General features: G+C 49.3%; 1 protein-coding gene across 4 annotated transcripts in view; it reads right to left on the reverse strand.

Moving 5' to 3' along the window:
• SNX29 (sorting nexin 29) overlaps positions 1 to 27,093 on the reverse strand; it is a 586,208-nt gene that overhangs the window by 46,507 nt on the left and 512,608 nt on the right. For all 4 annotated transcript variants that reach the window (XM_050774079.1, XM_050774080.1, XM_050774082.1 and 1 more), the window contains one exon: positions 763 to 902. In XM_050774079.1, the coding sequence (XP_050630036.1) occupies positions 763 to 902 (140 nt within the window). The remainder of the gene's footprint in view (positions 1 to 762; positions 903 to 27,093) is intronic.

Genomic DNA, 27,093 nt, shown 5'->3' on the forward strand with positions numbered 1-27,093 from the left:
AAGCGATTGTCCTGCTTCAGCCTCCCAAGTAGCTGGGACTACAGGTGCCCGCCACCATGCCCAGCTAATTTTTGCATGCCCGGCTAATTTTTGTATTTTTAGTAGATATGGGATTTCACCATGTTGGCTAGGCTGGTCTCGAACTCCCGACCTCATTGATCCACCCACCTCGGCCTCCCAAAGTTCTGGGATTACAGGTGTGGGCCACCATGCCCAGCCTGAAGCATAATGATTTTCTAAGTGCATAATATGTAAACTTTTTTTTTTTTTTTTTTTTTTACTTTTTCAAGAGAAGGTATTTAAATAATATTAATGTTCATTTTTAAGTAATACTCATATAAAAATAATTTAAGTTAATATGGTACGAGTCTGGGAGAACTTTTCCTTGGGTTCATCACCCAAGCTTGAGAAACACTGACACAATTTGTTTCAGTTTTGGAGCACCCAGTGGGCTGTGTAGAAAATGAATCTTTCCTTGATTGAAATGTGTCAAAGTATAAAATCACAGAGCCCTGAGTTTATTTGTGAGCCTGAAGTCAACAATGCTCATTTGCAGGCCTGCTCTCTTCCTATCCTTTAGAAGCTCCAAAGCACTGAGGCCCGGCCTCCATCGCGGCACCTGGAACAGGCTCTGGAGGTCGCCTGGGTTCCGTGGCGACCAGGGCATCACGGAGAGCCACTTTCCTCCCCAACCTTTATAAAACAACCAAGAACGAAGTGCTGGCAGGGCTGGCGGCGCGTGCCCGTGGGAGCAGTACTTACACGAAGAAGGGCATCAGCTGGATGAGGGTCTCCTTCTTGGGGCTGGCGGCGAACTCGGGGACCATCTGGATGACTTTGTTCATGACGCTGCGCAGGTAATTCTGGAGCTGCTTTCTTCGTTCCTCCACAAACTTGGCATCCTGAGGAAACACAATACATCTTTGCTCGGATATGTGTTCCTCACCTGGTCAGAAACGACCCCATAGAACAGGCGATCACCCATCAGCGCCATCCCGGCAGCCAACACTGATTGAGCAACCGCCTTGTGTGACTGGTCCCTAAGCCCTTACACGTATCATCACATGGAATAACAAGAAAGATGCCCACGATATTATTATTAAGTAGAGGAAAAGCAGGTCCAAGACCTACATCTGGTGTGTTCCTATTCAAATGGGACGGTTATTTATGGGGCACCAAAATGTGCCGAATGTGGTGCTGGGGTCAGGGGTAGGACAATGAACGCGCTGCTGTGGCCTTCGTGGAGTTCACGGGCCAGCGAGGGAGACACAAATCAATCCAGCGACCACACAGGTCAGCGGGTAATTATCAGTCACACCAAATGCCACTCCAGAGCACGGGCTTAATGTTGCCTTCAGAGGAGTTTCTCGAAATACAAATCAACCGCCACTGATTAAGAAAGAGATTTTATTAATAAACAATTTCTGTGTTCTCTTGAAAAACTAGGATGCGTGGGACACAATGCCGAGGTGGGCGGATCACCTGACGTTGGGAGTTCGAGACCAGCCTAACTAACAAAGAGAAACCCCGTCTCTACTAAAAATACAAAATTAGCCGGGCATAGTGGCACATGCCTGTAATCGCAGCTACTCGGGAGGCTGAGGTAGGAGAATCGCTTGAACCCACGAGGCAGAGGTTGTGGTGAGCCAAGATGGCGCCATTGCACTCCAGCCTGGGTAACAAGAGCGAAACTCCATCTCTCACACACACACACACACACAAACCTAGGACGTATGGTAGCATGGCCCCACCCATAGGTCCATACCAGCCTGGGCTGTGCAGCGTGGCCCCAGAAGGCAGGCACAGGTTCCCAGGTCTGAGCAGTTTCCACCACTCAGTGATCAGGGACTCGGTGCTCCAGAACCCCTCACTCATCGTGCAGCCCCCACCACACCCGTGTCTGCTTGGTGTTTGTGGGCAGGGCCAGCTTGCTTGGTGTGCAACCCCAGCTGTCGCAGAGGGTCCACACTGGTGAGCTGCTGCCCACCTTGACATTCTCATTAATTTGGAACCAGGGGCTCCACACTGTCACGTTGGCCTGGGCCCCACACATTCCATAGCCAGTCCTGCTTTGTGCATCTGTGTTAATAGCCCCTGGCTTGTAACAAAGACACCCTGGGCAGTGAGCGTCAGGGCCGGGAAAGGCTTTCTCTGAGACAATCATGCTCCTTCTGGACTGAAGACCAAGCAAGGTGAAGAAACAAAGAGCTAACAGAAGGCAGTGGAGGAACGGGGTCTTTCCAACCTCACAGAACACAAGGAGGAATGTTCTATGACGATTGCGTGAAACAGATCAGGAAACTGCAGTCTGCAGTGGGCCTTGGTACCTCACCCAGGAGGCCCATAGATCGGATGTGGCACTCGTCTCTTCTCTCCCTGTGCAGGCACAGAGCTGGCCCAAGGCAGGGGCTCAGTCACAATCTGTCAGCACCTCGAAAAACTGCCTAGCATCACGTGCCCTGGTCCCCGGTGAAGAGTTCCCACAGGCCAGGTGTGGCGGCTCATGCCTATAATCCCAGCACCTTAGGAGGTTGAGGCAAGAGGATCACTTGAGCCCAGGAGTTTAAGACCACCCTGGGTAACATAACAAGGCCCAATCTCTACAAAACATTGAAAAAAGTAGCCGGGCGTGGTGGTGTGCACCTGTAGTCCCAGCTACGTGGGTGGCTGCCGCAGGAGGATTGCTTAAGTCCTAGAGGTAGGGTGTACAGTGAGCTATGATCACACTACTGCACTCCAACCTGGGAGACAGTTAGACCCTGACTGTATTAGTCCATTCTCACACTGCTATAAAGAACTACCTACTGGGTAATTTATAAAGAAAAGAGGTTTAACTGGCTCATGGTTTCGCAGGCTGTACAGGAAACATGGTGGGGGAGGCCTCAGAAACTTACAACCATGGTGGAAGGCAAAGGGGACGCAGGCACGTCTTACGCGGCTGGAGCAGGAGGAAGAGAGGGAAGGGGGAGGTGCCACATACTTTTAAACAACCAGATCTCATGAGAACTCACTGTCATGAGAACAACAAGGAGGAAATCCACCCCCATGATCCAATCACCTCCCACCCAGCCCCACCTCCAACACTGCGGATTACAATTTGACAGGAGATTTGGGCAGGAACACAAACCCAAACCATATCACTGACTCTAAAAATCAAAATCAGAATAAAAAGAAGAGAAGAGTCCCTACAAAGCCCTGCCAAGGCCCCGAGCATGGCAAGAAGAGTCTTTCTTAAGCGGCGCCTCTGAGCCAGGGTTGGCAGATTTAGCAAACGAGAATACACGGCACCCAGTGAAATTTGAACTTCAAATAAATAATGAGTAATTTTTCCGCAAAAACTATGTTCTATGCAAGGAAACCTTTCCATGCACTATTTGCGATACACTTATACCACAAAATTATTGGTTTATGTGAACTTCCAATTTCACTAGGCATCCTTATATTTTCTCTGGCAAGCCTCTTGTGAGCACCAGGTGGGAGATGGAACCGTGGAGCATCTATGCCAGCAGGGGTCCCTCAGGGCCACTCCAAAGTCACAACAAAGTCTTCTCGTCCAAAGCCACCTCTGATGAGCGGCCTCAGTGGGGGACCTTTCTCCAGAGGGGTGGCAGCTCTCAAACACTGCTGAGAGCCACTCCAGTGTCACCATCAGTCCAGCTGGTGGCTACAATCTCACAGCCTGGCAGGAGGTGGGCTATGTACGAATGAGAGAAGACATTTAGACAACGTTGTCCCAGGATCCTACAACCCAAGCTGGGGCCTCTGCTCACCCAGTCTGAATGCTGGTTCTGCTCCTTGGAAGGCAAGTTTCAACCCACCATTAAACAATGAGATGCTTTTCCTTGGAAGGTGGTTAACATGCCAGGTTAGCGCCCAATGGAGCTCATGAAGCCTAGTTTTTCAACTGCACAAGAAACCCTCGAGGCAGCTTGGGAGACTCTACCACAGGAAGACAAGAAATGAGCTCATCACCCCTGAAAGAACTTGTGAAGGTTTTTCTTTTTTTTTTTGGAAGGGAAATGCTCAAAACACTAAAGCAATGAGGAGCGATCAGAGATGGTCCTTCCTGCTGTATGTGGGGTGCTGCTACAGAGCCCAAGGAAGGTGACCCTCCCACCCCCAAAATGAAGGTTAGAGAATTCCATCCATGAGTCTGATCTGCCTCTCTTACCCGGGTCTCAGAGGCCCATGGAGGAATCCCAAGTCCCTTCCAAGTGCTCACCCCTCACAATAGCAGCTCCCTGGAAACCTAAGCCAGGTTCTGCTCTAAGAACATCCAATATGGCAGCAACTGGAATTTTTTGAAAATCTGATTTATTTCAATAATTTTTGGGGGTACAGGTGATTTCTGGTTACATGAATGAGTTTTTTTGTTTTGTTTTTGTTTTTGTTTGAGACTGTGTCTCACTCTGTCGCCCAGGGTGGAGGGCAGTGGCATAGTCTCGGCTCACTGCATCCTGCGCCTCCCAGGTTCAAGCAATCCTCCTACCTCAGCCTCCCAAGTAGCTGGGATTACAGGCACACACATAGCCATGCCTGGCTAATTTTTGCATTTTTAGTAGTGACGACTGGTCTCGAACTCCTGACTTCAAGTGATCCGCCCACCTCAGCCTCCCAAAGTACTGGGATTACAGGCATAAGCTACTGCACCCGGCCTTGAACGAGTTCTTTAGTGGTGAATTCTGAAACTCTAGCGCCCCCTTCACCTGAGCAGTGTGCATTGTACTCAAATATGAGGTCATTTATCCCTCACCCCTTTCCCTACCTCCCCCACGCCTGAGTCCCCAAAGTCCACTATATCACTCTGTATGTATTTGCATGCCCGTAGCTTAGCTCCATTTATAAGTGAGAACACACGGGATTCGGTTTTCCATTCCTGAGTTACTTCACTTAGAATCATGGCCTTTGGCCCCATCCAAGTTGCTGCAAAAGACATGATTTCGTTCCTTTTTATGGCTGATAGTATTCCACGGTGTACATACACCACATTTTATTTATCCACTGACGTCTGTGACATCTTCACTCACACTCCGTACTCAGAACTTCCCCTGCCCTGTGTCGCTACAGCACATCCAAGGCTGGTCACTGAATTTCAGAAAGGTGAGGCACTTGCACAAAGGGTCAAGACTAGCAGGTGGCTGAGCAGGCCCTTCCATCAGGCAGCCTCCCCCAGTACAGAAGACAACTTTCAGCCTTCCAAAGAAAAACCCATGGGTTCCTCTACACCAGGCTTCCCCAAAGCGAGGTTCACTTCTTTGAGATTCTACTTCCAGGCTGGCTTTAGCAGAAGCCATTTGCCCTGTGAAAAGGAGGAAGCCTGACACCCGGGTGCAACGGCAGGCAGGGCTGCCTGACTCATTCTCCACCCCGGGCACTTTTCCCTCAGGTCTCACTCTGACCCTAGAGGTGCAGACACCTTGGCCTGAATTGCAGCACAGGACTCGGCAGAAGGTGACCTGAGAGGTGTGGAAGATCCAAGAATAATTCATGGAAGGCTATATTCTCGCCTGTGACTGTGTTTTGTTTTCTTACATTTATATTGTGAATGGTTTTTTTTTTTTTTTTTTTTTTGGGGGGGGACAGGGTCTCGCTCTGTCACCCAGGCTGGAGTGCAGTGGTGCAATCCCTGGTTCAAGAGATTCTCCTGCCTCAGCCTCCCAAGTAGCTGGGACTACAGGTACGCTCCACCATACCTGGCTAATTTTTGTATTTTTAATAGAGACAGGTTTCGCCATGTCAGCCAGGCTGGTCTCGAACTCCTGACCTCAGGTGATCCACCTGCCTCGGCCTCCCAAAGTGCTGGGATTACAGGTGTAAGCCATCACGCCTCACTGAAAAAATTTAAATAAGGCAAAAAGCAGTGCAAATTTTAATGAATCCCCACAATACTTTGTCTGAAAAGTCTTAACTCTTTTCCGTATTTATGTCATCATTTTTATGTTCTCGCTAAGGTGTTTTAAGATAAATTATAGTCATGACATTTTACTCCTAAATACTTTGGTGTGTATTTCTGAAAAATTAACAACATTTTCCCATTTAAACGCAACGGCATAATCACCTCTAACAAAATTAATGATGACTCGTTGGTGCTATCTAAGACCTAGCCCGTGTTTACACGTCTCAGTTTTCACAAGTGCCTGCTGCTTCTGGAATTTTAAAAGAGGAGTTACAGGGCACCTCTTTATCTATCCATTCTTTAAGAGGTTGAATGCAACACTGTTCAGACTGGATTCCCCCTGGGATCACCTGGGTTCTGACCTTTTGGGGGACATGGTGCCACCATTTTCACCACAAGCTGCTCACGGAGGTCCACAGACTAAATGTGACCCACAGGTATGTTTTGTATGGCCTGAGTAACGTTTCGAAACATTAAAACTAGGAGATTTCTGCATAAAACCCAGATTTCTGGCTTCCCTTTAAATAATGAGCAGCCCTGCCAGTGGGTACGGGCTAAGCCAGGAGTGCCTAATTAGCGGACCACACAGCACTGTCACTCTGCCCAGCCTGGTCCCCTGCCTGGTGGCCTCTGTGATCCAGTGCATTTGCAAGCCCTGGTTTATACCCCTTGCACAGGCAGTATGACCAGCCAAGGCCCTAGAAATGCATCCCAGAGGCTATACTGCATCTACTTCACATCATAAGTGACATTCCCTGGGACTGTCAGAGACCTGCGGTACCATTTACTGGCTCGGAGGGAATGCGTGGAAATCCCTTGGAATGTGTTTCTCATCTGCAGGATAGCGATGGGGTACGCCTACCCCACTGGTAATAACCCAGGCTCAGCACCTGGTAGCCGACATGGCCCATCAGGCCAGGTGCTGATGATCCACGGATGTTTAGCTGGGATCCTCTTCCTCCAGGAGTTGAAATGTGCAGGAGGGGGTGGGGACAGGCTGGGGCAAGTGCTGCAGTGGAACCCACTGGTGCTCAGGGAAGCTCGCAAGGAGGAGTGTCTATGTTTGCAGGAGGGCTGGAGGGACCGCTTCACTCTGGGGAAGCAGCCTTGGAAGCCGGTGCTTTAGCTCCTGGAGGAAAGACATGTGGCCATCAGGTGCCCTTCCCCTGGGGGTGGGGGAAGGGCACGCCAAGTGGAAAGAATAGCAAATGCAAAGAAGAAACGCCCAGGCAGAAGGAGCTTGGCTTGCTGGAACAGGAGGCAGCCCGCGTGGCTGGGTTTAGGAGCTCCAGAGCTGTAAGACTGCAGTGTCAGCAGTAAGACGGTGCAGAGCCACGGAGACCAGGCAACAAAGCCAGCGGGAGGTGGGAAGCAGGAGGTCGATGATCTGATAAACACTGAGAGGGAATGCTTGGGGACAGTAGGCTGTAGGCAGCTTAGGCAGAGAGAGCTCTCAAAACTCCATCACGACCCTTTGCTATTGGAATTCTTCAATGGCTCCCATGCACTCCGTCCATCTCCCAGGACACATGACTAAACTCCCAGCATGGCTTATGGGAACCTTGCCATGTGGCCCCAGCATGCCTTGCCAACCTCTCTTCATGTCACCTTCTCCCCAACGCCTCCCACGCCGACCCTCACCAACACCGTAATATGTTAGCAGCCCAGAGTTTCTTCTCATGTCCAGCATACAATCTCCTGATGTCTCCCATCTCTGTCTGGGATGTCCCCCTGGCCCAGAAGGCCTTGCCATTTTGGTCTTTGCTCCTGTGCCACCACCTCTGAGAGAACTCTCGGGACATGCCAGTGGAGGGGGCCCAGGCTCTCTCTGATCCAGTCCTCGTTCTCCCTTCTTCAAAGCACTCGGTGCTTCCTGGGATAGTCTCATTCCTTCACTGTGGGCCTCTTGCTCGCTCCTCCACCTCCCTTGCTAGACGGTAATTCCACCAAGGCAGGGACCTTATCTGTCTGGTTCATCCCTTTATCTCTGGAGCCTAACACAGTTCCTGGAGATCCCAAGAGGCTCCATACACATTTGTTGAAAGAACAAATACCTGTTGGGGATAAAATCAGGGAAGGCCAGGCAGGCCACAGGAAGAATGGCCTGGAGGGTGTTGCCAAAGTCCAGAGAGAGAGAACAAAGACGCCTGGTGGTGGAGTAGACAGACTGGTCTGGAAGGCAGCTCCCTGGTTCCAAAGAGAGCCGAACACCAGGGAGCAAGTGAGTGAAGGCGGGGAACTAGGCCTTCAGAGGCCCCCTCTGTCACATGGACCTCCCAGGAGGAGATGGGACATCCGGGAAGGGGCCCTGACCCCCTGAGGAGTGTCCAGCTCTTAAAGGGCCATGAGAGATCTGTGAGTTTTCTGGTTGGGCTCCTGGGGCCGCAGCCAAAATTCAGATGAGAAGCCACAGGACTGGAGGCAAGCCCAGCGCACGGAACCTGCCAGACTCCTCTGGGGGCTGCCTAATGAGTCCTCGCCGCCCGTGGCCCTGCTGTCACTCTGCGGCATTCCTATCGTAACACCATCGTCAATGATGCCTGAGAGCTATTCATACACGGCACTGGGAGTTGGGCCTCGCTTTCAAAAAGAACACTCAAGACGATTTTCATAGGAGTATTTTTCTTCCCTCCAAAAAAGGTTAATTTTATTTTGAGCTTCAAGAAGATAAAGATATCATCAAATGAAGAATAGCTATTTTTAAAACGATGGAATGCTGTGAACAAGACGACGAGGCTCCTGGAACCAATGCTCAGGCCCCGCCCCCTGTATTTCCCCGAATTTTGTTTCCTGGCTCGTTTCTGACAAGTGTGTCTTTGCAATGCGTGTCCCGCTCCCCAGCAGGCCCTTCCTTGGGAGCCGCACCTCATGTGAGCTATGGGACAGACAGAGGTGATTCTGCATTTCCAAAGTTCTTTTTCTTTTTATCAAGGAACATCAAGGTATTTTGTAAAATAAAAAGGTCTGGTCTATCGGGAGTAGCAGGCAGCTCAGCTCCCTTAAGAGATACCTGCTTTGGAGTCAGCTGATCTTGTAACTTGTCACTGGCTAGAGAATTCTAGAATATCGATGAGACTACCAAGGACCCCAGCAACAAGGCCTCCTGGCTATGAGATTCCATCCTGCACTTTTTTTTTTTTTTTCTGAGACAGGGTATCTCTCTGTTGCCAAGACTGAAGTGCAGTGGTACAATCATGGCTCACTGCAGCCCTGACCTCTAGAGCTCCAGCAATTCTCCTGCCTCAGCCTCTAGAGTAGCTGGGGCTACAGGTGCACACCACCATGTCTGGCTAATTTTTAAAGTTTTTGTAGAGATGGGGTCTCGCTATATTGCCCAGGCTGGTCTTGAACTCTTGGGCTTAAGCAATCCTCCCTCCTCAGCCTCCTAGAGTGCTGGGATCACAGGTGTGAGCCACCACGCCTGGTCTCGCACCCATTCTGATGAGCCTGGCTCACCAACTACATTTCTTCTTTCTGGGCACAAAGACCGGGCTTCCTAGCATGCCTTGCAATTAGACGAGAGCCATAGGCTGACTTCTGGTTAATGTAAGGTAATGGGAGTTGGGGCAGGCCACGTCCAGGCCTAGCCGAAAAAAGGAAACTCCCTGCGATTCTCTCCTCCTCCGCTTCCCCTTCCCCTTCCTCTGGGAGTGTGTAGCCCACACGTGGAGAAAGGAGGGGCCGCCTGATCTACAGTGGACCGTGACATGAATGAGAAGTTAACTCGTGGTGTGCCATCGACTTACAGATTTACGCCCATGCTGGTTACTGGCACCCGCATTAACTGTGCTAGCTTTTGCATGGCTAACTCAGTGACTCTCTGCTGCATGCCTGTGTGTGTCCAAGGTACTGTGCCTTGAAGGAACGTACTGGCAAACAGATGTGGCCCCTGCCCTCCGGAGCTTAGATCCAGTAGAGCCAACAAGCAGATACGTGAACACATCATAAAGAGAGCTGGGACAGAGATGGACTTGGCTTGGGTGGCTAGGACAGGAAGGCACCTGGGAGGAGGTGGCTTCGGAGACGAGACCTGAAGATTCAAAGGAAGCAATGCAGAAAGCAGAGAGGCCGGCAAGGATGCAGCCAGCCAGGCAGGACACGCTGGCAGCCGGGGAGGCAAGGAGAAGTGAATGGGTTTGAGTTCTATTTCAGAGCTCACTGATCTATTTCAGGAGTGACTTGCTGATGTGTTGCAATAATTCATTTGCTCATTTAGCTATCCAGTCACATATATTCATGTGTTGATTCATTCAGCATGCATTCTTTGGGGGTCTACTGTGAGCCAGACACTTCCAATAAAAAGACCAATGAGACCTGTGGATCCTGCCTTCGTGGAACTTACAGTCAGTTGGAAAAGACATCCAAAGCGATCATTACAAAACAGTGTGACAAAGCGACGACACACGCCTGATGAAGGGCTACACAAGGTAGCCCTTCTCTTCTCCCGTGGGGGAGAATGGTGTGAGGTGCCTGATCTGAATGGGGGTCAGGGAGCCCTCCCAAAGGGCTGTGGGACATAATAATGACTGCCGTCATTATTAGTAGCAGCAGCAGGAGGAGCTGTTACTAGCAACATTTTTCGAGTGCTTTCTCTGCCAGGCACTGGGCTAGGCACATCTATGCTTACACATCATTTCATTTATCCTCAGCAACCCATTGAGAGATGGCTTTCTTTTCTTTTCTTCTTTTTTCTTTTTTCTTTTTTTTTTTTTTTTGTAGTTTTACTCTGTTGCCCAGGCTGGAGTGCAGTGGCACAATCTCGGCTCACTGCAACCTCCGCCTCCCCAGTTCAAGTGATTCTCCTGCCTTAGCCTCCTGAGTAGGAGGGATTACAGGCGCATGCCACCACCCCCAGCTAATCTTTCTATTTTTACTAGAGACGGGGTTTCACCATGTTGGCCAGGCTGGTTTCGAACTCCTGGCCTCAAGTGATCCGCCCGTCTTGGCCTCCCAAAGTGCTGGAATGACAGATGTGAGCCACCGCGCCCGGCCAAGAGAGGGGCTTTTTCATGTTCCCATTTCAGAAGAAGGAAGCTGACACTCAGAGGCGCCCAGGTCCACAACTCCTTGAGTGGGTGGGTGGAGACAAGAATTGGCCCCAAGAGGCCTGATTCCAGAGCCAGTGCCCTTATATCCACTCTGCTCTAAGACAGTGGGAGAGAAAGGTGGCTCCAGGGCAGGGAGGAGCCTGAAGATGCCAAAGACAGTAGCTTAGAGGGACCACAAGATTCAGAAGCAGAGGGGCCTGGGGTACGGGGAGCTGAGGCAGCCCTGGGAAGCCACATGAGAGAATCTGGACTCTATCCAAGGAGTGACAAGCATTTTAAGCCAGAGTGAGAATCAGCTATTCCTGAGACTGAAAACAGCTCTGAGGCTTCAATTTTTAAAAACCACTCTGTTTTATCCCCGGAGCATTGAAAATCTGCCTTTCTTCCTTCAAGCATTAGCCAGCTGGGAGGAGTGGAGCTCATCTAAACCAAAGACCCAATTCTGCTACCCTGGGATGCAGGGAGCGAGCCGCAATCCACGGCAAATCCATGCCAACCTGTGAACTCTGCTTTATAACGGGGGGCGCCTGGGCTCCCAGCACCCAGGCCCGAGCAGTTGTTTCTGGGGAGTCCATTGCACAGTTGCTAATTGGGAAGCTGACGAGAGAAAATCCTGTTATTGCCACTTTAAAAACTCTCGACAGAGACATCTGAGAGAAACAAATAGTCGGGCATGGTGACCCTCACAGCAGTGGCTTCCCAAACATCACGGAGCTCCTTTTATCAGCTGCTGACTGGGTGCTCTTAGTAAAGCTTCACGAAGTGGCCTCCCCTGATTAACTTGGGGAAAATAATACAATTACAGATTTCGAAAAGAAAACTGTTCTAATGTTTACAATGGGACTTGGCCCCAAATATTCATGAGGAAGGTCCTGAGGGTCCTATCTGGGCCAACCAGCGAGGTAGGGGCCTGGCTGAGGGGCTGGAACACGTCCTGCAGCTTGTTCACCAGGCCTTTTTCTAGGTGATCACTGCCTGGAATGTACCAGGCATGGACGGAAGAGGGGAGGGATGAGGTCATTATCTGAAGGCGTTTTGCAAGGGCAGGGAAGGGAAGGAGACAGCAGAGGAAGGCAGGGCAGGGAAGAAGAGAGGGGAGGAGGGAAGAGAAGTGAGTAGGGGGGAGGGAAGGGGAGGGGAGAGCAGGGCAGGGCAAAGGAAGGCTGAGGAGAAGAGAGCAGAGCAGCTCAGGGCAGGGCAGGCAGGGGAAGGGAGAGAAAGGGAGAGGAGAGCAGGGCAGGAGGGCTAGGGCGGGAGCACTGGGAAGGTGAGGGAGCACTGGGGAGGGGAGGGAAGAGGAGGGGAGAAAACAAAGCAGGCTAGGAGAAAGGCAGGCACAGTAGGGCAGGGCAAGGGAGAGGGAAGAAAGGTATGGGAGGGAGGGGAGAGGAGATCAGAGGAAGGGAGGATGAGGGAGGGCAGGGTCAGAGAGGAGAGGAGAGAACTGAGGAAGGGGCGCGCAGGGCGGGACGCATGTCAAAGGCACCCTTGGTGGGACTCCCCTCCCATAAGCCTCTGCAGACACACTGCCTTGGAGGCCAGGGACACTGCTCCTCTGTGGGGACGAGGGAAGCGAGGCCCTATCGACTCCTTCACCCCAGCAACTCTGCACTGCCACCATGTCCCAAGCAAGTGCTTTTGTGACGGACTGGGAAGGAGGGAGGAGGGGAGGAAACAGGCCTCGCCCTGCAGAGGCCATCGCGCCTTCGCTCTCCGGACATTGATTGAGTCCATGGGATCAGATTCGGTCCTCCACCTAAGCAGACATCTCTTTGACTACCCTTCTGTGCGAGGCCCTGTGAGTAGAGGTGAACAGCACCTAGTTGTCCCCAAAGTCGTGAACGGTCTATGGTTCATGCACATACTCCAGCCTCCGTCAGGCACCCGTGGTAGAGAGAATCCATCAACCACCTTCATGTCCATGGGATGCCCGCCTCCCTCCAGTACTGCTTGTGAGTCCCACAGATGAGAAGGGGCCAGCCAAGGGAAGAAGCAATGGCAAACTCCGGAATGACCCCATGGGAGGCGGAAGGATCATTTGAGCCTGGGAGGTCAAGGCTGCAGTGAGCTGAGATCACATCACTGCACTCCAGCCTGGGCAACAGAGAGACCCCGTCTCAAAAACAAAAACCATCTGTCTATATATATATATTCCCTGGGCCTTCCATGATGGACGTAAACAGTGATGGGGAGATTCAAGCTCCCTGCACAGCACGCGAGGGCCCTCACCATCCAGCTCCCACCTGCCTCTCCAGCTGCACCCTCTCACCTGGCACAGCTCTACTCCCTGGGCACTCTCACACCACTAAGGAGATGCTCACACCCCAAACTTAATCTTAGGGTCCAACGTAAATGCCTGCCTACCTCCCCTGGGATGTAGCTGGTTGCTGCCTCCTCATCTGTTGAAACATCCCTGACTCTTCCCCATCTGCTGCAAGGCCCTCCAGGGTCCTCCTCATGACTGTATCTATCTTCAGTACCCAGCACAAGGCGCACACCCCTCAGTGACTGTTTACAGCTACTGTGAACCGAGTCGCTTCTATGCGGCCCAACCATTTCCTCTGCCCTTCCCAACACCGTCCAGTGGTTTCTTGGCCCACCTACAACAAACTCCCAAGTTCTTAACTCCCATAGGAGGCTGTGGGAGAGCCCGAGGCTTTGAGCTCAGCCCCATCGCTTTCGAGATCTTACTCTAAAGTTGCAGGGGAGGGGGCATGACAGATCATAGCCCCAATCCTGGGGCAGCTCAAGAGGGGAATACCCATGAAAGAGCTCGGAGACTGCACCACGGCATTCACACGGTATCATTAAACTGTGCTAAATGTTAGAACAGAAAATAAAACCTGGTCCTGCATCTACAATGAGGATGTGCCCAAATCAAAACTTAACTGCAAGCACAGGAAGGAAAGCATGTCTCTATTTCAGAAAAGGAACAAGGGCTCCACATGGAGCTGAAGGCCCAGTTACACTCTTGTCACACGTGCTTCTCTTAACAATAATAGGCCCATTATCACCAGCTTCCTACGTGCCAAGTGCGATGTGAAGTGTTTGCTTCCATTGTCTCAGCATACCCCTGCAACAGCTTTGGGAAATAGTAATATACCCATTTGGCAAATGAATAAACTGAGGCTCCAAGAGATCCAGTGGCTTCTCCAAGGTGACCCAGCTGAGTTCAGAGCCACGTCTGCCTGAGTTCTGCACCTGAGCTCAGGAGTATGAGGCTGTCCTGCCTCTTAAGACCCATGCATTCATGACCACAGGAGACCTGCGGCTTTGCTAAAAACAGAAATTAAAAAATGACCTAGTCCTGCAGTTCACATAGGGTGAACCAAAATACCAGAGTTCTAAAAACTTACCTCCTGGCCCAGTGAGAAATACTTGTGGTTGGATGAAAACTCATCTTTATGTCTCAACAGAACCCCAGCCTTGAACCCAGGAAGCAGAGGTTGCATTGAGCCAAAATGGCACCACTGCATTCCATCCTGGGTGACAGAGTGAGACTGTCGGGGAGTGCTTTTGCTCAAGAAGGGCTGGATATGGCAGCCTGTCTCCCGACAGGCAGGAGCCCACCTGCGATGACTCTTCTACCCTCCATGGTGCTTGGCACAGGCTGGGCCCTCGGCAGGACACAACAAATGATTCCCATGGCAGGAAAGCTATGGGCTCTGTTGCAGCTAAAGCCTATTTTTTTCTTTGATTTTGACTTTGCAGCCAAGGCAGACTGCAGGCTGGACAGCTGGAGGATGGGGGAGGAGAGGAGGAAAAAGGCTAGTTCATGCTTGCTTTTTTTTTTTTTTTTTTTTTTTGACAGAGTCTCACTCTGCCGCCCAGGCTGGAGTACAGTGGTGCCATCTCGGCTGACCGCAACCTCTGCCTCCCAGGTTCCAGTGATTCTCCTGCCTCAGCCTCCCAAGTAGCTGGGACTAAAGGCCAGCGCCATAATGCCTGCCTAATTTTTGTCTTTTTAGTAGAGACGGGGTTTCACCATGTTGGTCAGGCTGGTCTCGAACTCCTGACCTCAAGTGATCCACCCATCTCAGCCTCCCAAAGTGCTGGTTTTGTAGGCCTGAGTCACCGTGGCCAGCCTCTTCCTTATGCAGTTTGGCCTCATCTGTTGAGACACCCCTGACTCTCACCCATCCGCTGCAAGGCCCTCCAGGGTCCACCTCATCCCTGTATCCATCTTCAGCACAAGGCACACAACCCTCAGTAAAACTACCATATTTTGGAGCAATCTATCAATATTTGGTCAAATTAGACACAGTAGAATACATAACCCTGTAATTCCACCTGGAGGATCTCTCCCAGAGGAATCCTTGTCCTGGGCCGTATGGGCTGCATCAAAGGAGATGCTGCCAATGCACACTCCAAAAATGGAATCAACAGTCCCAGAGGCAGAGTGCAGGTATGCACAGCCACATGGCTGCAGCTGCAATCTGGCCCCAGGCGAACCAAGCCAAAGAATGAGGACCGAAGCACAATGCCACGGAAGGAAATGAAAAATACATGCAATGACCCAACATATTCTGGAAGGAAACAAATTTACAGATACACGCTGAGGCTACTGGAGTAGCTGCCTGTGGCAGGGAGAACAGGGACAACAGGGGATAAATACAGGGCTCTAGAGTGACCAGTGAGGACAGCATGCCAGGAGCTAGGAACAGCATTCACTCATGTGGCAGAATGGAGGGGTGGATCTATTTATTCATTCGTTCATGGATTTTGAGAGGCAAGCTCCCACTATGGTGCTCAGATTGTCTCAAACTCCTGGGCTCAAGCAATCCTCCCACCTTGGCCTCCCAAAGCGCTGGGATTACAGGTGTAAGCCACTACACTTGGTTTCACTCACATTTTGGTATCTGAGGTCCAAAGAGAAAAAACAAAAAGGAAAGATATTTTCTTGTCCATACCTGTTTACTGCCAGGACCCCCCCCCTACCTCCATGGGACCCAAAGATAGGATATGGGGTTCCGACATGTTCTGCCCTGAAAGAGCTCCCAAGGCCAATAATTCCAGAAGCCAAGACTGAGCTGTGGAATTCCACCCAGGAATTCCCAGTGCTCTCAGATACTCTACATTTCAGTCTTCCTGGGGATCCGCTCCCCGTGCCTCCCGAGCCCTCTAAGCAATTGCCTGGGTGGTGTGGGCCCTGGACATCTGAGGGGCTGGCTGGGCTGAGAGATGGCATGCCTGGTGCCCTTCCCTTGCCATCACCGAGTGAATGCCCTCCCCATGCCCTGAATCCCTTCACACTCAATTCCAAGTGTGATGGTCACCCAGGGTCTGGGTTAGAGATTCTCAGAGACTTTAATGGAAGCAGTGGTGGCATTAGGTGGGACCATCTCTAACTGCGTTAATTGTAGCTTCTACAACTAGCATAAATTCTTCACTGCAGAGACCACAGGCTGAAATGGCTCAGTGGGCAGAGAGACCATAATGGAGACAAAATGTTAGCACCAGCCAACGTGTGTTGGATGCCAGGAACTGAGTAGAGGGACTTATGGACACTATCTCCAACCCGAACAACATTTCACAGATGAGGCTCAAAGGAGGTAAGTATCATGGCCAGGACCCCACAGTGAAGGGACTCCAGGGCCATGTTCTTTCCACTCCGCTTGGCCATTGTGTGTCCCCAAGAAAGCTCCTTCAGGGTAGGACATGGCTAGGGAGGAACAAGTACCCTTCGAAGCCAGCCAGGAGAGAGAAGGTGGCGTGGCATTTGCACCCCTCCCTGGAGCTGATGGAGATAAAAGAAACCAGGAGTGAATCAGACACCCCAAAGACAATCCCATACTGCAATGGCCAGGCTGAAGGTATAAACTGCAGGAACAGAGGGTGCCAGGAACGCTGGTGAAGCGGGAGGGACGCTCTGGTGGACCACAGCCCTTTGAGAGCAGGAGCTCACAGGGCCAGCTCTGTCTGCTTTTTAAGGGAAGCTGCAAATCTGGATCATTAGGCGAGATCTCTCCCTTCTCAGATCAGCTGGCAGCTAATTCAAATGCCTGAATATCACGGTACAGATCAAACAAAATATATCTGCAGGCCATCCAGAACCAACAGAAAAAAGAAATCAATAGGCCATCAAAAACAGTCTGCAAGCTTGTTGCCGCCCCGCTGCTACAGTTCATCGAGCTGTGCTACTGAGAGGTGACAGCGGTCCATGCTTCTGAAGGCCAAGCACCTATCTACAGAAACAATCCAGACATGCTGGGAAGGGTGGGGCCCAGCTCGCCCTCCGGAGCAGGGCCGGGGATGTGTGACGGTGAGGCTTCTCTGGACTCCTCCCTGTGACTGCAACGGCTACAGACAGAACAGCCACCCGCCACAGCCCACCAGGCGCCATTCAAAACACGGCATCTTCAAAAACACTCTTCCCAAGAAGGTAGCGGTACCTCCAGTTTACAGGTAAGAACACTGAAACTCACAGAGATGAATTAGCTTGCCCATGGCCATGTTAACTAGCACCAGAGCTGGGATTTGAACCCAGGTTCACACGGCTTCCAGGCCCAGCTACTCAGCTGTCCCATTTGCCCCTTTGTTGACACAGGAGAGATTTGCAAAAGCTCCACTCAATTGAAAGCCCTTGACTTGGCCTTGACCATGTGCCTGGTGCCATGCTGGGAACTGGAGAAAGGAGACAGCAGGGCACAGAAGCGCCACCTGTCAGGGCCTTTGAGTTTAATGCAAACCAAATGGATAAGGGGAGGGAGGGAAAGGAAAGGGGTTATTTTAATGTCCTACGTCAGAGCATTACATACCCTAGACAAAGGTTCTGGAGTTTTCTCATAAGAAGGAAAGTAAAAAATAAATCAGGGCCGAAAAAGGAATCATTCCAGCTGCAGTCAAGACATGTCCCAAGTCAGGTTCTTAGCTTAGTATCTGGCCCTTTGCAGAAAAAGGTTGTTAACTCTTACCCCAGGGGATGGTGAAGGCTCAGTATGGAAAGATCTGGGATCTACACACAAGCCACTCATCAACCACAAGCATCTAAACAATAACATCAACAAGAAACAGAGTCCGGCATTGCAATCTGTTACAGCAGCTAGCTCAATTCCAACAAGTATGGAAAACAGAACTGGGGAGGACGCGATTCTGCATTAGCCATTGACTGTCCAGATCTGGGACCACAGGGCTAGCACACAAATACCAGCAATGCCAGACAGGAGTCAAGCTTCTCCTTCTCTGACTATAAATAGCAGCTCGCATCTACTGAGGGCTTGCTCAATGCCAGGCACGGTGCAAAGTGCTTTGATGTGATGGGAAAGAACCTAGGCCGGGAGTCAGACCCTCTATATTTCAATCCTGACTCTGCCACTTACCAGGTCTACGGCCTCAGAAAGCATTTCAGTCTTATCGCCTCTGAAATAGGGATGATGACAATAGTTGCAGTGCCTAACACAAAGTAAGCACTTAGCTCACCTTAGCTATCATCATCTTCGTCAGGCCATTTAATTCTCACAATAACCTACAGGTTCCGTACAATCATTTTCCCCACCAGCAGGTAAGCATACAAGACATGATCTTTGCTCTGCAGTTCAGAGCTCTGTCAGACAAACGAATGCAAAAATGACTGATGATCAGAAAACAGATACACACTGTTACGGACAAGCCTCAGGAAAGAGATTTGAAGGATGAGAACGTTTCAGCTGGATTTGGTGGGTAGGTTGGGAGCAAAGTGTGGTTAGAATAACCTTTCCAGGCCGGGCAGACAGATTCCACCTCCTCAGCTGTCTTCTTCACCACCATTCCCTGACCATAGTTGACGTTCTTAAGCCTGACTTAAGCCCTTGATATGCTGCCTTTGCTGAACACGATTCTAAGAAATCACCTCTAGATAAAATGCTGGAAACCTCAGTGATTTCTTTCATCTTTCATTTCTTTCCTTTTGGGCAATCAAATAGCCAAAAGCCTTTTCAAGTCTGATTCTATTCCCTCCGTATCACGTGAGGTGCCTTTAATGAAGCTTAGGTGGTCAGAATTTATAATAGATAACTTTTCTTCTTCTAACTCTTGCCTGTCCAGCACACATCCCCTTCACGGCCCTGTTAGGAGCACTAGAATAATCCTTTCAAACATCTCCCACTTCTCATTTCCAGACGAAGTAGTTGGGGACAGACTACTCCTCCCTCCAGTTGCAGGGGCAGGCACAGGATTCAACCCAGCTTTTTTTTTAGGGTGTTCTGTCTCCCTGGACATAGTGATTGGCTCAAGAATGGACACACTGACCAGGCGCCGGTGGCTCACGCCTGTAATCCCAGACTTTGGGAGGCTGAGGCAGGTGGATCACCTGAGGTTAGAAGTTCGAGACCAGCCTGGTCAACATGGTGTAACTCCGTCTCTACTAAAAATACAAAAACTAGCCAGGTGTGGTGGCACACATGTGCAGTCCCAGCTACTCAGAAGGCCAAGGCATGAGAATCACCTGAGCCTGGGAGGCGGAGGTTGCAGTAAGCCGAGATCATACCACTGCACTCCAGCCTGGGTGACAGAGTGAGACTCTGTCTCAAACAAACAAACAAAAATTGAAACTTGTACTCTGAAAAACTACAAAATATGATCAAAAGAAATTAAAGAAGGCCTAAATAGAAAAAATTCCATGGTCATGGATGGGAAGACTTAATATTACGAAGATGGTGATACTCCTCAAATTGATTGGCAGATTCAACATCATTCCTTATCAAAACCCCAGTTGCCTTTTTTTTTTTTTTCCAGAATCAATAAGCTGATCCAAAAATTCATATGAAAACTAAGGAATCCACAGAAGCCAAACTAATGTTGAAAAAGAACAAAGCTGGAGGACTCATACTTTTCAATTCCAAAAGCTACTACCTGTACAAAGCCACAGTCATCAAGGAACCATGTGAAATGATTACTATGCTAATTGCTTCACTAGAGTAACCATTTTCCTATCTCTATATATCCTATAGCATCATGTTGCAAACCTCGAATATACAAAATAGGATTTTTTTTTTTAAAAAGGAACTGGCATAAAGATGTTTAGATCAATGAAAAAGAACTGAAACTGTAGAATTGTGATAAACTCTCACATTTATAGTCAATGGATTTTCCACGAGGATGCCAAGAAAATTCAATGTGGAAACAATAGTCTTTTTTCAAACAGGCCCTCACCAGACACCGAAATGCTAGCACCTTGATCTTGGACTTCCTAGCCTCCAAAAGAACGAGTTTCTTTTATTTAAAAACCACCCAGTTTGTGGTATTTTGTCACAGCAGCCTGAACAGACTGAGATACCACCTGACCTGGCGATTCCACTCCTAGATGGAATGAAATAAAGAAGATAAACATTTGTCCACCCGAAAACATTGAGTGGGAGTCTCTCTTTGTTTTTTCCTTTATATTTTTTGTAGAGACAGAGTCTCACTATGTTGCCCAGGCTGGTCTTAAATTCCTGAGCTCAAGTGATCATCCTACCTTGGCCTCCCAAGGTCGCAGGAGTATGAGCCACTGTGCCTGGCCTAGGATTCTTCACAAAAGCCAAAAAATGGAAATAACTCCAATTGGTCTACCAACTGATGAATGAATAGGCAAAATATGGCATAGCCACACAATGAAATATTTGATGAGAAAAAGGAATGAAGTACAGCGGTCCTACTCATCCACAGGATGCATTCCAAGACCCCTAGGGGATGTCTGAAACTGCAGATAGCACCAAACCTTATATATATATATGTTATGTTTTCTCCTATACATACATACTTATGACAAAGTTTAACTTCTAAATAAGGCACTGTAAGAGATTAACAACAATAATCAAACAGAAGAGTTATATACTACAATAAAAGTAATGTGAATGTGGTCTCTCAAAATATCTGACTGTACTGTACTGTGGGTAACTGAAACTGCAGAAGGTAAAACCTTGGATGAGGGGGGTTACTGCACCGATACACGCCATGACACAGACAAACCTTGAGAACACGATCCTTCTGTGACTCACAAAAGACTTCATAGTGCATGATTCCACTGATATAACATTTCCAGAACAAGCAATCCTAGAGATACGGAAAGCAAGTGAGAGGTTGCCTAGGGCTGGGGGCTGGGGAGAAATGGGGAGAGGCTGTGTATGGATACAGAGTTTCTTTCTGGGTGATGAAAACATTCTAAAATTGCTCCTAGTGATAACTGCACGATTCTGGAAATATAGTAAAAGCCACTGAATTTGAGACTTTAAAGGGGTGAATTACCTGGTACATGAATTATATCTTTTAAAAAAGGAATGAAATTCTGTTATATGCTACAACAGGACTGAACCTTGAAAATACTATACTAAGAAGCCACTCGGGAAAGACTACGTATTATACTATTCCATTGATAGGAAATGTTCAGAATAGGCAGATCCACAGATGCAGAAAACAGATGAGTGGTTGCTAGGGGTTGAGGTCCGGGGTTTGGCAGGAGAGGATGTGGTGACTGCCAAGTGGTACAGGGTTTCTTCTGGCGGTGATAAAAATATTCTAAAACTTGGGGTGATGGTTGCACAACTCTGAATACACCAAGAGCCACTGAATTGTGCATTTTAAATGGTTAAATTGTATGGTATGTGAATTATATCTCAATAAAGCTGTTTAAAATAAAAAAGAATGGACACATGACTCAGACAAACAGAACAAATGGAATCTAATCCTAGGACTTTTCTGGGACTATTAGAAAGAAAAAGCTCTCTTTCTCAGCGAGTACTGCCAGGATAAGTCTGGGCCTGCCAGAGGTTCTAGCTTGAAGAAAGCCTCTCTGACAATGAATCTTACACAGAAAAAAAGGAGAGAGAAGGAAGGAGGGAAAGAATGAAGAGGAGGCCCCGTTCTGCTGAGATCGCTCCAGCCCTGTAGCCAGCTTTACCTGAAGCTGCACCATCTCTGGCTCTTTTCAATCACAGAAATCAAATTCCTCTCATGCCTTTGCTAGTCTAGAAGGAGTTTTCCTCAGCTTCTCACTGAAATGTTGACACTTCCTGGGCATCTCCCACTTATTGTTCTGGTCACAGACCTTCCTTCCCTGGGCTTCCCATTCTGGAGCCCCATCCTGCCCCTCAACACCCTGACTTCTCAGTGCATGGGCTTATCTGCAAAGCATCTTCCCACCACTCAGCAGCAGCCTCCCCTCAACCGCTTCCCCCACCTAGACTGCACCTGGAGCAGCTGCTTAAAAATAAACACGAGCGATGTTATTCTCTCCACAGTCTTCCCACCCTATTAATTATTTATCCAGCACCTGCTTCAAAAAAAGGAACTTAGCAGGGAAGGAACAGGAGGAGGAACTGGAAGGAGTGAGGCAGCTCAGAGCAGCAGTGGTGGGTGGCAGCACCCAGCAGGGTAGGGGCAGGGGGGTGTACAGTTGAGGCAACCCTGGGGGTGGGGGTGGTGGATGGGAGGGTCCTCTCTGTGGCAGTGGTGGAGCCCACTAGCTGCTTGTCAGAATGATGTTTTTAAGTTGACAAAATAAGACACACAGGATTAGGGGAAAAAGGCAGAAAAGCACATACTCTTAAATACAGGTATCAGAACTGTGATGCAACAATGTGAGTGCTTCTTTGCAGATGCATTCAATAACAAGATCTACTGGCAGCTCTAATCGCTCCTGTAATTCTCAAGTAGTGACCCTTAACCATGAGCTTTAACGATGGCTGCAAACACCGCAGCAACTGCAATGTGATACGAAAATACATGTGATTGCTTTCTATTGGGGACAAAGAAGGAGGCACCATTACTGCTATTAGAATTTGTCATCTAAGTTCACATTTAAAGTCCATGCTTCACGTAGAGGGTAGTGAGAATAAAAGTGTAAATCTTTTCCACTGATCACTTGAATTTCTTCCTCAGACCCCAGGACAAGAATTCATGGGCTAGAAGATCGGGCTGAGCCCCACAGCGGGCCACTCTGAACCTCAGTGAAGACACACTGAGGCACAGTAAGGTGACAGGCTGGTCTACACTGGCGTCAAGATTCAAACCCAAGTACTCTGACCCCAGAACCCACGCCCTCCTCCACCGCCCCTCACTACCACTGTCCCAAGGGAAGTAAATGCCCAAAGGAGACCTCATCAAACCCTATTTTGAGTTGCAGCCTCGGTTCCAAGCCTCGCACATCTGGACAGACCATGTTGCTTGCCCGGCTCAGAGGCGGTCCTGAGCCTGGACACTAAGCAGGTCCTGTGTTCTCACCAAGAACTAGAACCTTTCTATTGCAGTGGCAGGAAAAGCTGCAGGAGTCAGACAGAGAAGGCCTTGACTCTGTATCTAGTGTTGGGCTGGTGCAGGCCTGCACGTCCCCTGGTACCCACTCTGCCTGTTGCTTCTTAGCTGAACTGGATCACAGCCTCCACATCTCAGTGTGAAGGTCCCTAACTGACCCTGGGACTAACTCATGTTATTTGCTTAATAAGTAAACAAACAAACCCGTAAAATTCTCTGCTAGGCTGAAAATTCCATGAGGGCAGGAACCATGTAGATCTTTTACCACTGCCTTTCTTTTTTTTTTTTTTTTTTGAGACAGTGTCTCGCTCTGTCGCCCAGGCTGGAGTAGTACAGTGATAGATCTCGGCCCACTGGAACCGCCACCTCTCGAGTTCAAGCGATTCTCCTGCCTCAGCCTCCCAAGTAGCTGGGACTACAGGCATGTGTCACCATGCTCAGCTAAATTTTGTATTTTAGTAGAGATGAGGTTTCATCATGTTGGCCAGGCTGGTCTTGAACTCCTGACCTCAGGTGATCCACCCGCCTCAGCCTCCCAAAGTGCTGGGATTACAGGTGTGAGGCACCGCGCCTGGCCTACCACTGTCTTAAACATAATTTGTTTGTTTTTAAAGAGACAGGGTTTCACTCTGTCACCCAGGCTGGAGTGTAGTGGTGCGACCCTAGCTCACTGAAACCTTGAACTCCTGATCTCAAGCAATCCTCCTGCCTCAGCCTTCTAAGTAGCTGAAGTTACAGGGGCACACCACCTGTAGCCAGGCATGGTGGTACATGCCTGTGGTCCCAGCGACTCAGGAGGCTGAGTTGGGAGAATCACCTGAGCACAGGGAGGTCAAGGCTGCAATTTTTGTATTTTTAATGTTTTTGTAGGGTTGGGGTGTCACTCTGTTGCCCAGGCTGGTTTTGAACTCTTAGCCTCTACCAATCCTCTTGTCTTGACCTCCCAAAGTGCTGGGGTTATAATTGAACAATCTGAATGAAGAGCCCACAAGAAGAGGTGGAAGCGGTGAGAGGCTTGAGACTTGCCTGCAGCTGGGAGCTTCCTGTTTCATCCTGAGAGAGCAACACAGCATATAGCCACACCCCGACAGGCCAACAGAACACACAGTCACTCTGCCCACAACAGGCGTAGCTCAAAGCCTGACAAGCAGACAAGTGAGCAACAGTTGCTCTCCACCGAGGGGGCCAAGGTGAGGCGGGGAGGAAGGAGACAGAAAAGGGTCTCATTGGAAGGGTCCAGTCTTCCAATAGCAACCACAACAATGACACAGAACGGTGCTTCTCAAACTTGCTTGTTTATGCAACCCACCTGGGGGCCTGTTAATGTGCAGATTCTCATTCAGCAGGTCTGCGATGAGGCCTGAAATCTGCACATCCAATAAGCTCTTGGATGAGTCTGAGGTCACTGGTAAACAGATCACATTTTAAGTTGTAAGATATTGAGAAAGAATAGACACGCGATAAAATTTTAGAATCATTCTTTGAGGTCTTATTTGATACTGTTCAACTCAAGCCACATTTTGGCTGGAAAGTCTGGCACCAATGCATGAAAATGTTCACCACTGTGTTCTTTGCTCATCCACATGACGGCATGAGGTTGACAGCAAAAGGAGCCAGTGAAGGTTACAGAAAAGTGGACTCCTGTCAGAAGTCCCAGCCCTGGCTTTCCGAGCACCTACGTACCTCACCGTGTACCTGGGGCCAGTTATTCCCTCCTCCTGGGTGATCCTCAGCCACTGGTCTGCAGGCAAGCTCCATCAGCATTATCTAAGGACCTTTCACAAATGCAGGGCCAGGAGCAGTGGCTCATGACTATAATCCTAGCACTTTGGTAGACTGAGGCACGAGGTTTGATTGAGTCCAGGAATTCAAGACCAGCCTGTACAACACAGCCAGGTCTTGTCTCTGCATAAATTAAAAAACAAAAAATTAGCTGGGTGTAGTGGCATGTGCCTGTAGTCCCAGCTGCTCAGGAGGCTGAGGCAGGGGGATCCCTTAAGCCCAGGAGTTTGAGGCTGCAGTGTGCTATGATCATGCCACTGTACTCCAACCTGGGTGACAGAGCAAGATCCTATCTCTAAAAAGTTTAAAATTAAAATAAATGCAGGCTGGGCACAATGGCTCATACCTGTAATCCTAGCACTGTGCAAGACCGAGGCAGGTAGATCCCTTGAGCCCAGGAGTTTGAGACCAGCCTGGGCAACATAGCAAAGCCCTGTCTCTACAAAAAAAAAAAAAAAAAAAAAATAGCCAGGCATGGTGGTGCACGCCTGTGGTCCCAGCTACTCAGGAGGCTGAGTCGGGAGAATCGCCTGAGCACAGGGAGGTCAAGGCTGCAAGAGAGCTGTGATTGTGCCACCGAACTCCAGCCTGGGTGAGAGTGAGATCCCATCTGTAAATAAATAAAGAAGGAAATAGATGCAGATTGTGGGGCTTCACTGCAGAGATTCTAATTCACCAGGTCTGGGGTGTGGTCTGATCATGTGAATATGCTTAAACCCCAGTGATTCAGATCACACCCAGAGTGGGAAACCATCAGGCAAATGACAGCTGCGGTGGACCTGTCCTTGGTGCTGACCAGTGGAGAGCTATGTGGCCTAAATACCGACTAAAGGAGGATCCCCTAGAGAGGCCGTCATTTTACCACTTGACTTGCGAATCTGGAAAAGATGCAGCTATGTCTTGCCCTGCTTGGGTGCTGGCATTACTGGCACCTCCGTCAGTCACCTGGAACTTAGCAGTGAAGCCTAACCCACCACAAAACGAACAACAATGATGTTCAATTACTTCCAGAATCAGTGCATTGGGGGCATCTGCGAGAGTCTCCAAAACAACGTAAAAGACGATGTATAGCTCTCCAGACCTGCCTGGTCATCAACGGTATTGCTGAGGGAAATGCCCCAGAGAGCGAACCCATCTTTTATTGGTTGTTCCAGTTTGAAGAATGCCTGTATAGAACTCTAACTTGTGCCTTCTGCCATGATTCCCCACTGCAGGAGGAGGGAACGAGTGGAGGGCATAAGGGGAAGGGATGAATGGTGGAAACGAGATTTAAGCAGAATGCCAAGTCTGCCTGGGTGGCTCATTTTTCCAGCCCCCTTAAAAGATTTCTGCAGCTGTCCAAAAGGAGCTATGGCTCCATTACCCAGCATGCAAAGCCCCTTCTGCTATCAAGTAGCAGATCAAACCTAGATGATAGTTCACTCCCAGCTTCTGAAAAACCTACCACCTCTCTACTTACAGCCTCATCTTTCAAGCAGAACTGAGTAATTTTACTTTAGTTGGCAACAGTGGCCAAAACATTTTTTAATTTGCAAATTGAAGAAATTCTACACTGTTTGGTTTATAAGTTAAAGCCTCCTATGACCTGACTTAGAGACAGCTGCAGAGTTGAATCTCTTTTGTGCTATTCAGAGATGACTAGAGACTACCTACGTGTTTGTTTATGTGTGCATTATCTGTTCTCCTTCCCACTCAAAAATTGTAAGCCTATGCAAACAGGGCCCTTAACTGTTTAATTCCCCCACTGTATTTTCAGTGGCTGGCACATAGTAGGTGCTCATGAAAGATGTGTAGAATGGATGAATAAATGGTGTCCCCTTGATATGCACGCAGCCCTCTCTGTATTAACTAGCCCAGTGTCTCCTGCTACTGGTCATCCCCTACACTGCTTCCCAAGCAAGCATTTTTTTTTTTTAAATACAAAACCGTTTTAAAAACCATGCCACTTTTTTTGCTTTCCGAATAAAAGTCCAAACTCCTTAGCTAAGCATACAAGGTAACTGGCCCTGCCTGGCTGTTCTGCCTCACCTGCTAACGGGCAGATGCTCTGCCACGTGTACCTGCTGCTAGTGGGACATGCTGACTTCTCAGTGGGCCTCATGGGGCTAGACGAAGTTGCGCTGTTCCATAAACTTGGCTCTCAGAAGTGCTGTTTCCTCT

This window comes from Macaca thibetana, chromosome 20 (genome assembly GCF_024542745.1).
Source record: "Macaca thibetana thibetana isolate TM-01 chromosome 20, ASM2454274v1, whole genome shotgun sequence".
Taxonomy (NCBI): Eukaryota; Metazoa; Chordata; class Mammalia; order Primates; family Cercopithecidae; genus Macaca; species Macaca thibetana.